This window comes from Leuciscus leuciscus (assembly GCF_965113295.1).
Source record: "Leuciscus leuciscus genome assembly, chromosome: 3".
Classification (NCBI taxonomy): domain Eukaryota; kingdom Metazoa; phylum Chordata; class Actinopteri; order Cypriniformes; family Leuciscidae; genus Leuciscus; species Leuciscus leuciscus.
This window is the reverse complement of record NC_138727.1, coordinates 15,840,928-15,855,498: the sequence shown is the minus strand read 5'-3', so window position 1 is coordinate 15,855,498 and position 14,571 is coordinate 15,840,928. Positions and strand designations below refer to the sequence as shown.

General features: G+C 36.2%; 1 protein-coding gene and 1 long non-coding RNA gene across 3 annotated transcripts in view; both read left to right on the top strand.

The window, feature by feature from the left end:
- LOC309494947 overlaps positions 1 to 14,571 on the top strand; it is a 161,030-nt gene that overhangs the window by 7,690 nt on the left and 138,769 nt on the right. The gene's annotated exons all lie outside the window — the stretch shown is intronic.
- Positions 1 to 14,571, top strand: part of klhl5 (kelch-like family member 5) — a 77,713-nt gene that overhangs the window by 31,018 nt on the left and 32,124 nt on the right. For both annotated transcript variants that reach the window (XM_082164424.1, XM_082164423.1), the window contains exon 2: positions 8,236 to 8,418. In XM_082164424.1, coding sequence (XP_082020550.1) covers positions 8,276 to 8,418 — 143 coding nt within the window. In that variant the 5' untranslated portion in view covers positions 8,236 to 8,275. The remainder of the gene's footprint in view (positions 1 to 8,235; positions 8,419 to 14,571) is intronic.

The window sequence follows — 14,571 nt, the reverse complement described above, 5'->3', positions numbered from 1 at the left end:
AATTAACCCAACAAGCAACAACTTAAAAGTAGCCCAATTTCGTGGGAAAACTGCAGACTTGGCATCACTGGCCTCTATGATTAACTTAGCTCACAATGATTTAGAGGAATGCAGCCCAGAGCAGTTTTGTGAATTAGATCAACCGATTCATTGAAAAGATTAGACTGAAACACATAATTTGTTCACTAATTAGACATCCATATCTCTTATGATCGCCACATACAAGAGTAGACAAGGACAGATGTCAAGTTTGTCGGGATCTGTTTCTCACACAATCACTACAATACAATACATGTAATGTTTTTCATCCATTATGAAGCTTGAAATTTACAAGAATAAGTCATCATATTTTGTTTTATTTCATGAAAAAGACAATTTCTTCATTGTTGTTCCACAGAAAAAAGTAAGCCTTGGAACAACATGGGGTTTCACTAATAATGACATAGTTTTCATTGTTTGGTGAACTATCGATGTGAGAGAAAGAGATTTTAAATGTATACTCCTTTTGTGACATGCAAAGCTCTTATCTCACCTTTGATGCATTAGCTCATTTGCGTGTAGTAGAGTGAATATCATGTAGGCTAACGTCCAATAAACACTTTTGTTTCAGTTAGGAAGTAATGTGTACATAAATTGTGCTTAATGTTCCCTCACAGATCCTTAGTGTGATGAACAGCTGTGAATCTTTTATGCGAGAGTTCAAAAGATGAAAACAGACTTCAGTTCTACAGTATGTTAGGCGTTACAATGCTTTATGGGATTGCAGAATGTCACTGTACATGTTTTGTATGGACAAGGGTGTCTGTCTTCCTGATCTGATACCCATTCTTGGGTTTGACGATTCATTCTGTGGTCGTCTCTTATTAATGACCTATAAATATGTGCCATCAGCTTTGTTCCTTGTTTGACTGTATTGTGGACTTCATACTTTGGTACTAGCATGTGTGAGTGGGTATGTTTACTAGGGTTTTTTATATGAGAGAGCAAAGGATGTGGGTCTGTCAGTGTGGTATCTGAAAGGCACTTAGTCACTCATCACCTTGGAGACGGTAGATTGAACCTATTGCTGCTGCTCCTTAGAGTTCATACCAGGAAGAGATAACCGCACAAACACACACGTCAGAGACTGAATCTGAAAACTGTGAGAACTGACTCTCACTACCTTGCTATTTACCTCCAATGACAGATGCATACAGATGCACACAATTACATGCACCATCATAATGCAATTATAATAAGATTTAGGCAATATTGGGATTGAACTTTACCACATGTAAAAACAATGTTTCGATCAAATTGATGGGATTAAGCTCATAATCAATTGAAAAATCTAGCATAAATCAACATGAATTCCCCGTTGCTCCATGATGGTTTATGCTGGTTAGAGCTGGTATAGTGCTGGCAATGGTTTAGTTGGTGGACCAGCATAGTCATGCTGTTCTAAAGCAAAATTTAACTGGTAAACTCCTGTTTCCTATGCTGGTGACCAGCAAACCAGCAATCAGTATTCCATGCTTGTCCCAGCATAGAAAAAAAGCCTTATTCTGGTGACCAGTAGTGCTGGATTTTTCAGCAAGGCAAACATTAATCTGTGTAAAATATGTGGCGTATGCCAAATTGAATAAATAAAAAAAACAGTAGGTAAACACTTAAATTGCATTTATTCCACTCTGATCAAAGTGTGCACGTGCTGTTCTATCATGCGCAGATTCGTAATCATGGCGGTGAAGAAGGCATCACATTTTTGGGTTGCTAAAGAAACTGAGTTTATGTTGACAATGTTGTGTGACATGAATGAAGACATGTAGGCGTGTCACCGAAATAGGTAAAAAAAAAAAAGTTTTGCCAATAGAAATGCGTTTTGAATTTGACATAAATAGACTAAAACAATGGCCAGTAACGCATACTATATCACTGTTCATCACTTGTGCTGTGGGGTGTGTGAATAATGGCGGTAAAAATAACCATAATTCTTAGCGAATAATTAAAATGTATTGTGAACGGGAGAGGTTTGTTCGTGTCATGTAAACATCTTAAGTTGGAAATAATCACATTATTGGTGCACATATTAACGTAGTTTGTGAATATTTTTTCTTTTTCTTCTTTTTCCCCCCCATCCTCCAAATGTACTTCAGTGAAAATGGCCCTCATAATATGGGTTCACAAACCACATATGCATGTGCCTTTTACTGCCACATCTTTGTTTTTTCAAACACAAGGTTTGTTATAGTAGAAGCACAAATAAGTAATGACTATTTGGGTATTCAAGGATGACTCCAGGCCCTCGGGCTGTTTATGACTTACAGAAAAGTGAGAGAGTGATAGAGAGAGAGAGGAAGATGAAGAAAACCGTCTAGCCGACTGAAAACTGCAATTATGATCTTGAGATAGTGGGGCAAAGCATCTGATATCCTTTGAGCATTCAAACCAGAGCTCTTCCTTTCTCTTTGCCTCCGGCTCACACTTCCATTTATGTGGACATGCGTAGATCTTACTCTACAGTCAACTAGAGCAATGGAGAGTGTGGGAGGAATCCTTTATTTTGTGGTTAAATTCTCAATTTTTTGTCTGGGATTAGTGAAAGATGGGTTTTATTTTGGGTCTTCAATTTATAGTGTAGGCTACGTTTTTTTATGTCTAGAGGGATGAGTAAAGCCTGGGCAGGAGAACACTTTCAGTGATCAAATGGTGCTCAAGACTTTTTTTTTCCATAAAAAGAAAAGTAAAACATTATTACCTAATACATTAGGCTATTCTGTTATCATTTTACTCAGCCTCATGTTGTTCCTAACCCTTTAAGACTTTCAATCATCTTCGGAACATAAAATGCTTCACACTTGGGCATGTCTAGAACTTGCAGTTCTCTGATTAAAAATGTAATACATGAAAAACAATCAAATGTTATGTCAGGGGCAATCATTTAACAGATTTCTTTAACTCAAATGCGTAGTCCTGGACTCCTTATTCCTCCCTCAATTCGAACCCTGAAAACAGTGTTTTAAACTTTAAAAAGTTTCTTGTGAGAGCTAGAAAAGAGCTTCTGGCTTTATGGATAAAGTCAAGTGATCAAGAGCAGAATGTCCCCAGAAGGATTTATAAAGATTATTTTTGTATATCTGCTCTATCAGGCAGGTTAAAACTCGTTTCTTGTTTGCTGTTTTGGAAGTGTTGAATTGATATTTTGGACTGCTTGTCTTTAATTTCCCACATGACACCATTTTCCCCTTTCAGTTCCATTTCCTCCTCCTCTTTCCTGTTCCTCTTTTTTCACCCTTTTCCTTTCCTTTTTTTATGGCTTTCTATGTGCGTGTGTCCTCAACTGCACAAGTCGTCAATATATGAATGTTTGGTTATGTGTTTCCATTTGTAGAATAAGACTCAGAGTCTTGTAAGATGCTGTTTGATATGCTTCATAATGTTCACCAGAATTTTTTAAAATGTAAAATCTCTTTTTCCCCTCTCTATCTGATATATTCCCTCATTCCCTTCAGAATTGGCCTACAGAGGCTTAAATCTGATCCAGATCTCCAAATGGTGTCGTAATCCCAGCTCAAATCCATTCTGAAATGACAGCAGATATCAATGGTGCTCATTATCGCCTGGAAACCACCTCACTTTTCTTTACCCTCAACTGAAGTGATCAGACATGAATATGCATATTTTAACTTTTCATTTTGGAGGACTGAATGTCAGATCTTTTGACAGCATGAGGTTTAAAAAATAGAGCAGAATATTCATAAAATGAGAAGGAGATGGAGTAGAGAGAGAGAGCCTTATGCTTGTAGCCGAATGGAAACTAACAATAGCATAGACTGAAAAAATTGAGTGATTAGGGAAAAGAGCCAAAGGGCGAGAGAGAGGGAATTCTGAAAGGTATAAAATTAAGTTCACTGAAAGTAAAGAGTGAAAGACAGCAGTGTCTCCAACAGTGTTGGAGAAGCTGCTTTGAAATAGTTGATTTCCAAGCTAAATGCTACTCATAACTTTTAACCTTTTTCACGCCGTCCAATGCCATATAAGAGTGAGGAAAGCTTAGAAATGCTTGTTTAATTATTGCTTTAGTTTTGTTGGCAGTGCTGCATGTTCTAACTATGTGAAATAAAAACAGCAGTGTAGCGTTTTCACACTTTTATTTGTTAGAAAAAGAAGCTTATTACTGAAAAATCATTACTGTGGAGACTGTAAAGGATACTGAATGTTAGTGTCACTACTTTCAGTTACTGTTACACCCCAATGTTTGACAGAAAGAACAGAGGAGGAAGACAGGAAATAAGGAGAATGTTCTGTGAAAAGGGAGTAAGAAAAAGAGTGCAAATATGAATGGACGAGTGTCCACTGGGGATGTTCAGGAACTGGCAGGTGTTTATCTGGCTTTTTGAGATAACTTGCTGCCTCTCTCCTGTGTGTTTGCGCTCATGCAGGGGTGTGTGTGATGTTTACTTATAGGTCGTGTTTGGAGGATTGTTAGTTTGCCTGTGTGTTTGCTGTGAGTATATTTGTGTATGTGTTTTATGTTGCCTCTGGTCTCTGTTTTCATTTGAGACTAAATAATTTTGGCATTGAGAAGAGCCAGAGGGTGAAAACCTGCTACCCATAACTTACTAAAGCGCTTAAGAGAGAGAATCTCTGCAGTTCGTCTCGGCATCTGCACTCTTCTTCCTGTCTGCTTCTCTTACTTTCAAAATCCCTGTCTTAAAGGAACAGTTAACCCAAACATAAAAATTCAAACCCACATGGATTACTTTCTTCTGTGAATGAGGGATTTTAAAGAAAACTGTTACTGCTCTCGTCCAGTGTTGTGGTACTTGAGACCGGTCTTGAAAATGAGTCTAAGAACCTATTTACATGGTTTTCGTTTGTGATGCACCGATGTGAAAATTTTGGCCGATACCGATATTTCTTTATACCTGAAAGCCAATAACCGATATATTGGCCGATACATCTAAATCCAAGTTTTTATATAATTTTTGAGAGCCTGATTACAAAAACAAAAGTCTCACCATTTAAAATCCATGTCCCAAGCACACAATTGACCCTTCGCAGGGACTTTGATTGACAGGCGATCTGACTAATCATAATCCACCATTCGCAGAATCCGCTATTTTTGTCCGACAAAGCAGTCAGGAGAGTTAGTAGATTAACATTGGAGGATTTGAACTTGAAAAACGGAGTGTACTGACGTCTTTCCGCGGTTAAAACAACATTCCTTCTGATGTTCATTCATGTTTATTTGATGCTATAAATTAACTAGAAGGAAGAGAGGGTTGGTTCATGAGAGGCTTTAACTGAGGCACCACAGCGATCTGTCACGACACCTTAAAGAGCCACAAAATGGTAGCCTATTAATTGTTAACATTTCTTTAAAAAATGACCAAATTTGAAAGTTGAGACTTTGTTTCAAATCAAAAGTAACCTAGTCTGTCCTGTATGTCAGCGTGTTGTCAGTGTCCTCTCTGCTCCGCGATGTATTTTTCACTGCGTGAGAACATGGTGAGGCGTGAGAGCGGCATGGCTTGTCGGACATAGCAACAGTAACTAAAGGGGGTGGGTCTTTGTGAACGGTCAATTATAATTATGTTCTCATTAGAATTTTAAATAGCCTATATGACAGACTTGTGTTACACTTAACTGTATTTTCCTTTTTTTCAATCATATTTCAAGCAATCCAAAACCATCATGGCGAACAGGGTCTGAACAGCATCTGAAGTGTCTCAGCTGAAGTAAATAATCCATTATTTATCTGCTTTAATATTTTAATTGGGCCGATAACAATGACATTAAAAATGAACATATATCGGGCGATACCGATATATTGTGCATCCTTAGTTTTCCATCTTGTTTTGGACTCTATATTTACCTCTCCAAATGAACTGATTAACTAAAACGAAATGCTATTTCATGCTCAGGTCGTCATATGGTTCATGTAAATCAGTGGATTGAACTTTTTTCGAACTGCTTGATTAACATGAATCATCTGCAGTAATTCTTGAGAACTACAACACTGCTTAACTTTTTTGTGGTTTGTGCCATCTTGCACATATATGATCTGTTCTATACTATTATGTCGTGACACTGACCCGAAATTTGGCTTCATTAGCTGCAAAGGAAAGCATATTTACACTGTCTGAATTGTGACTTGTCTTGACTTGACCCTGTTTTGGTCTTGGTCTTGACTCGACCTGGACTTAAATGAGCTGGTCTCGACTACAACACTGCTCTTGTCCATACAACGGAAGTGATCAGGAACAAAAAGGACTAAAAGCACCATCAAATTAGTCCATACAACTTGATCACTGTGTTCCAGATTTTCTGAAACCATACGTTACTTTTAAGAGACAAATTTGAGGAATTATCAAAAAATCTGGCCCTCTGCCATATAGCAAATTTCAAATCTTCATGAAGCCTCTTCTTCTCCATGAATTTTTCTTCCTCCTCTCTCTCAATCTTTCCCTAAGGTACTTGATAGACTAGGTTTTGACTCTCGTCTGACTGCAAGTCTTTAATTGCGTTTAGAGATTTGCAGCTGAGAGATCAAATATACTCATACTCTTTCTCATCATTTCCCCATCTGTCTTCTTTTCAAATGGTGTGATTGAAAGCTGTGTGTGTGAATGAGCTCTGTTTTCAACTTTCTGCTTGAATGAAATAGATTTTCCATTTGATCATGATCTGTGAGGCTGAGAGGTCTTGGCTTATAAAAGGTTGTAGTCTAACTGCTTTTATCTCCTGCTGCAGAGAACATTGAAACCCCAGAGATCATTACTGGGACACGTTGCTCTTCCCTGGACCGATATTTGCCAATAGCATGACCAAGACTCTAGAAATGGATTCAACTTGTGTCATTATACCAATATCAATTGATGCATTTCACAAATAATCCCCCTTTCACCATGTCAATCACCATCACAAACAAACAAAGTTTAATTATGGTTCTAACATGTCACCCACACACAGCTTTTCTTCCAAACTGAGAAATCCTTCAATCAAGTATGTTAAACAATAACTAATACTATTTTCTGTAGTGTATGTATTTTATCACAATAAAGATCTGTTTTGAATTTAATTTCACTTGTAATATGAGCACACATCGGGTTATTAGAATGATTTAGCTGATATATCATTCTCACAAACCTGAAGTTCTGGTTCTCAGTAACGGATATGACCGAAGATGACTTGCATTTCAGTGCTTGAGAGTGTTAGCCTGTTAACTTGTGATTCATTGAAAAGAACGAGCAGTTAGAGTTCACTATCGTCTTCTCCACAGGCTCACTTGCTGGCTATTGTGATTAATTACAGCAAGAACTATTCATTATCAAGGATCCTGGTTGAGTCAGAAGCTCAGCGGCCTTAAATGTGGACAGAATTTTTACTATAGAGATGTGTTCACAAGAGCAACATTAGGAGAGAAAATAAGTGTGAACATGGGAAATGGGGATTGCAAGGCAATCTGCAGAGATGGAGAGAGAGAGACAAGAATGACAGGAAGCGAGTGATAAATGGAGAGAGCGAGAGGCAGTAGAGACGACAGCCGTTTGGGAACCGGCTAAATTGCTTTGTGTATTTCATGGCAGCTTTATCATCAAAGCTAATTACTAACAGCTCTCTAAAGCCCTCTATATTTATCCATCCATTGATCGTGTGCATGTGTGTGTAATTTTAAGCGTGTAGCATTAATTTTGCAAGGAAAGCTCATGCCTCCTTTTAAAATGATTTAGATTTTTTTTGTAAAATGAAATATGTTTCTGTTCTGTGGTAGACTTGGGGGTCCTCAAATATTTTTGTAAAGGTTCTCAACCTTTTACTCAAAGGCCCCTTATTGTCTAACACAATATTTCAAATTATTATAGTGTTAGATATTTCTGGGATTTCTGCTGTAAAGTTACAAAATAAAAAATAATTAATTACAAAAATGACCAATCAATATTTTAGATTTCCAGTTTAAATACTGATTTTATAATCTTTCATATTTTTATTATATTTTCATTATACTTTTATTGATATTTTGAATTCGCTTTTATTTCAATATTTTATTTTTATTTTTATTTTTTTGTAATTTCGTTGTGCTTTTGTCATTTTTTGTCATTGTATTTAATATTTATATATATATATATATATATATATATATATATATATGTGTGTGTGTATATATATGTATATATGTGAACAAATGCTATAATGAACACATTAAGTCTGATTCTGATTGAATTTTCTAACACAGAGCATATGTGTTTTCAGGACGTCTAACAGCAGTGCGACTTTGTCCTCATGTGCGTCGATGGAGCCGTGTGTGTCAGATGAACATTTCCAGGCACACAGTCACGCTGAACACACCTTCAGACGCATGGAGGCCTACCTGAGGACCAGGAAACTCTGTGATGTCGTCCTTCTCGCCGGAGACCGCAGGATACCGGCACACAGGTAACAAAAAAAACTGTACACATGATTCAAATGATTTATACAACCAAACCAAATGTTGAACCAAATGGCCTCAAACTAAACCGCACAAACTTTAGCAAGTCCAATGACAAGTTTTTCTCCAGTGTTGGGCCTCTGACACAAGATCTGAGTGGATCCAGTTCATGCTGCTGAATCACAAATGCCCTGGAGATGCTGGAGATGAGTGATGGTAGTTAAATTTTACTGCTGAACGTAGCAGCAGTGGCACATTTATAGCACATTTCATTGTCAGCAAGTATTACAGTTTCTGAATTTTACAAATACAACTTTGGACTTTCAAAACTCTGATGGTATTATTTTGAGTATGGCTTCTGATAATGTGGAGTGTCTGTTATAGAGATGGAACAAGGTATGATTACAACATATGAAAACTAAAATTATACCTAAAATCACTATTTATGCCCAATTTAAACTACCTAACTAAATTGAAAACCAAAATACAAAATTAAAACAATCGACATTTTCAAAACTCAAAGCAAGATCAGTTTAAGCAGGCAGTTGAAGCGTTGAGTAGATGTGTGTCTTCTCGGTTGTAAACTGCATTGTATTGCAAATATTACACTACATGAAAATGAGGATGTAAATGTTGGCCGAGGTTTGACCAATTCATAAAGTGTCTCTCTTTATAATGTTAGTCAATGTTTCTTGGACAAAAAACATAATTTAACTTTACATAATATCTTTTTTTGAGATCTTACAACAATTAAATAATTTTAAGGGGAAAGGTTTAGTTTAAGGGTTCTTTTTTTGGGGGACTATTTTCATCTTCTTGGTTTGAAATCAACATTGAGAGGATGTCATGTGTTTGTGACATTCATGTTTTAGAGATAGACTGCACTGAACACATACATCAGATCTTGATATTATTCATGAGACTTTGGACTTTGACAAGTGAGATTCCCCTGTGATGCTGATAGGGAGAGACAGGTGTTCAAAAACCATTTATCATGTGAGGCCCTGTTTACACCTGGTATTAAGATGAGTTTTGGTCGATCGGATCACAAGTGGACGATGCTAAATACAGGTGTAAACGGACTCTAAAATCTTTTGAGCTTGTCCACTTTTGAGCACTTCCAGAGGTAGTCAAAAATGCATTAAGACCGGATTACGTTCATGTCACCCTCGAAGAAATCAGGGAAGAAGTGGTTGGAAGTGGATAAAAGAGAGAGAATAAAACACCAGGTGTAAACAGGAATGTGTCTCCCTTGTCTACTTCAAAGTGATCCAGTCGACCAAAACACATCTTAATACCAGATGCAAACAGGGCCTGAGTGTTTCTAGATTTATGGAGAGGTGGACTGGGGCTAGTTTGAGACGCAATCTCAGGCACAAACTGCATCTATTCTTACTGTGCGTGTGTGTGTGTTGACTGATTAAACGTATTTGTTAAAGCTACACTGTGTAGGATTTTCTCCCATCTAGCGGTGAAATTGTTTATGACTACCAACTGAATATTACTTTCTAGCCCCTCCCATTCCAAGGGCATTTTAACTCCTACGGTGGCCGTATTATTCAAATCTGCCGGCAGTCGCGAGTAATCTCCCCCTCGCATTCGTCACGGTGCCACTGAGTGTAAAAACGCGAAAGGCGAAGCTTGAATTTCCAGGTATGTCCCTCTTTGGCTAATGTATTTTCAAGATGGAGGCGCAACATGGCTGCCGCCATTCGAGCGACTCGCTCGTATGTATTCTAAAAGGCAGATTCTATGCTTACGAGAATACTTGATTAGTTGGTAGAAGTAATTACACATTAATGAGCACATATCATTTAAAAAAAAAACAAGGTGTTTTTTTGCTAAGAATCAACTTAAAATATTACACAGTGTCGCTTTTCATCAATGTTGTGGAATAAAAGTATCAAAAGTTATTAAAAATGCAAAAATGCATTCACATATATGTTCAGTGCAGAGTACAAATGCAAATGACTGAAGTATAATACAGAAATAAAATGATTTGTGTGTGTATTTGTGTAATGTATTGTGAACGTACAAAACATAGATTACAAAAGTTATATTACAAGATTGTAATGTTGCATTTGAGAATATTTTATACTGTTAACTGTTTTTAAAGTGAAATAAAACGGACTGATTCAGACACAGTTGTTGTATTCTTCCCCCCCCCGCCGTTCCACAGATTTCCACTCATGCTGTGTTTGCATTTTTCCAAAATGTTTTTCCAGCTTAGTTTCTTAGGGTCTAAATCCAGCTTAGAGAGTTTGTAATTTTTTTTTAAGTATGTCATTTCAGTGCATGAAGTACATCAAAGGTCTTTCCTCCATACACAAATTATGCACACCCAAATATTTTTTTATTTTATATGTATTTTTATATTGTTATTTTAAATAAAAATGCTTCAGTTTTTATGTGAAAACGTTGTATTTACAGTACTACATAACACAAGTTAGCTTGCTGTCAGTTAATTCTGAACTTGTAAAAAGGAAATTATTGTTTCTGAATCAAAGTTATTAAAACTCACTGGTTTAGATAATGACACCCAATAAACTTACTCTAAAATCATGATATAAAATTCTTACAGTAAATTACACGATCCTCAAACTCACATATCTGGCATAATTTCAGATTGGCAGATTTATGAAAATGTAATTATAGAGACAAAAGTTCTTAATGTTATCTTATCTTTATGTTTTTTTAGTTTTTTTTTAGTTAACACGTTAATGCAATAGATTCAAAGTAAATTAAATAATAAGCCTATATGTAATAATTAGATTCTGCAATAAAAAAATTTCGCACGTACAGAAAATGCCAGATTTTGTATTTCTCAATCTGCATCAGAACAACCAGGAAATGGAATTTGCTGTAATTCAATAAAACAACTTCCACAACATTTTTTTTTTTACTTAATTTTCACATTAACATCTCTATGCATGAGAGTATTTCACTCGTGGGAGGAACTTTGTTGATGATTCAATTCCACCATACAAAGAGTGCAAATAGCTTTACCTCTGTTAAACCAACGTCGTATTTGTGATTGATTTATAAATAAATTACCCATATAGATGGTCTGTCTCTATCATTTACTGTTAAATGCATGCTTTGCTATAGGGACTTGTGTGCGTCAGTTCCGATCCACACAGATTTTGGAAAACACACGAAACAAAATGTAGCCATTATATTGTCAAATTGAATAAATGCATTAATACTGTAGCTTTAAAATGTATAAATTTTACACGTGTTAACAAGTTAACTTTGACAGCCCTACTTCAAAATCATAGAAAGGGACAAAAATTCCTCTAATTGGAGAATCACCCTTAAACAGCAGCACCTTGGCATTCCATCACTCTAATCTTCTCTAATCTGTTCATCCTATTTTCTCCTTCATTATTTTACCCTCTTCATGTGTCGTTTCCACATGTTTGTTGATGGCATAGTTCTGCTGATTGCAAGGCTGCCTCAGGCAGCTGGAAGATTTTGCTGGTGGTTTATTTATAATGATGCACACTCATGCACTGTATAGTGAATAGCCTTTGTACTTTTTCTAACTAGAACGCCATCTGCAACCTAAAGTGCTTGCCTAAAATCTTGCTTTAGCACACAGACTTTCAGGCTGCTATGAGAAAGAGCATTCAAAAAAGCTGAATCGGTTATCCAGTGACACTTTAATACGAGCAAAAACAGCAGAGAACTGCTAGATTATTGTGTGTAAAGTGAAAGGTTTTAAAGCAGTCTGCTCAGTTAGTTAGGCGAAAGTGGCAGCCGGCAAATGCTGAGTGTTACTCCTGCTTCTAAATGAGTCTCACAGGCTGTAATATACTTTCACTCCTGAAGCCTCATTTGTGTTCCCTTTCTTTCTCTTTTATTCTCTCGCCTCATTACTTTTCTTTCTTCATAATTCTTGCATGAGTATCCATCATTACCAGCGTCATGTGTTTCCATATCTCTGCGTTTGCATGTTGCTTAAAGTGGTGCAGGAGCAAGTTTTGAAGTGTGAGGCGCAACACCCTCTCGAGGCAATTATTTTACTTTTCGATGTATTCATATTATGGCTGCACGATATATCGAAATATCGCAAATGTAAATATGGTGGTATGCATATTGCTATGGCTTGCGATAACTGCATGATATTAATAATACTCCAAAAGATAGGTTTTAGGTCGACCCAGACACTGGTTTACATTGACGTTAAAATGACACTTACTTCTACAGTAAAACATAATTATTCTCACTAAAAGAATGTGAAAATGTGTTGGTAATATAATTTTCAGTTTTTAAATATAATTGAAATTTATTTTACACACTTAAAGCATTATCGTATTGCATATCGAATATCACATTATTTAACGAGTTCTTCAAAATTGTGCAGCCCTAATTCATATCAGTTCGTATCATCTCACGTTTTCGTACAATCTGCATATGCCTCTCTGAATATTAGTTTTATGTGTGGACCATCATGCTAACCTTTTTTCTGTATGTTTCCATACAAACTAAGATGTATAAATTTAAATAAAATTTTGCCTACTTGTAAAGTAATTACATTTTCTCCTGAGATCGGGTTGTGGGCAGGGCCTTTTTCTGGCATTACAACATGATGATGGCTTATTTCATTCATATTAATTGGAAAGGAAACTAGTAAAATAATGAATATTTCTAATGGCAATTAGAAATGACTGGAAAAAAATAACTAATAAAAATCCTCACAAAACTGAAATCGGGAACAAAATCCCTTTCCATTCCAAATTGAAAACGTTATTTTTAAATGCAGGTAACTTAGTAATAATGTTCTAATCCCTCCAATCATTTTTCAAAAATGTTTGATGGAACCAGATATTTTTCACAATAATCTTTCAGGATTACTTCACTTCATTTACACAACTTTAAGGGATAGTTCACCCAAAAATGAAAATTAATCAACCAATAATTTCTCGCCCTTATGTCGTTCCAAACCCGTAAGACTTTCGTTCATCTTCGTAATAAATGAAGATCTTTTTTTTAAAGAAACCTGAGAGCTTTCTGTCCCTCCACTGAAAGTCTACATAACTACCACGTTCATGCTTCAAAAAGTTCATATAGAGATAGTGAAACTAATCCATATGAATTGAGCGGTTTAGTCAAAATTTTCTGAAGAGACGCGATCGCTTTATATGATGAACAGATTTAATTTAGTCTTCTATTCACAGATAAACATTGATGAGTGAACATAAACAGAATCTCAACTGAACCTGCTTGACTCGCGAGAACAAACCTCATTGGTTCCTTCAGAAGCTCAAACATGATGCGTAACACACGAGAATGTATCTCATTGGTTTTCTCACGTCAAGCTAACATGCTTGAGCTTCTGTTTTTCTTAACTGATGTATGGGTTTATGAATGTTTATATGTGAAATAAAAGCCTATAGTAAATTCAGTCTGTTCCACATCGACCCGCGATCGAGTCTCTGAGTGACAGAAAGCTCTTAGATTTCACCAAAAAGATCTTCATTTGTTTTCCAAAGATGAACGAAAGTCTTACGGGGTTGGAGTGACATTCGGGTGAGTAATTAAAGGGATAGTTCACCCAAAGATGAAAATTCTGTCATCATTTACTCACCCTTATGTTGTTGCAAACCTGTTTGAATTTCTTTCCTCTGTTGAACACAAAATAATATATTTTAATAATAATAAAAAATATATTTAATAATATATTAAAATGTTTAGACAGTCTCCTTCTGTTTTTTCACGACACACTCATAATCATTACATTTGTCGGTGCGCTGTGGCAAGCTTTATACTTGCTTTTGAGCGCTGATTAGGCTATAACATATAGGCAATTAAAGGCTCGTTATTATGATTTATGGCTAGCCGACTAATGGTTTAAATGAATGACTACTATAGTCAACTAGAAAAATCTTTAGTAGAGGGCAGCCCTAGATTATATCAGTGGTGTTCTGTTATAATCATGTTTTATTCATTTTTAGTTGAGTGTTGATGTTGCATTTATAAAGTTTAGTGGTTGTCAGTTGGTAATCTGGTTTGATGTGTATATAATGGAAATGACTCATCAAATATTTATTAATCTTATTAATCGCACGTACGATCACACTGGTGTGATCAGTCTAGGCTGGTCCCTGGAGCGTACGATCACACCGACCGGTGTGATTAGAACATACACTGTCTATGGA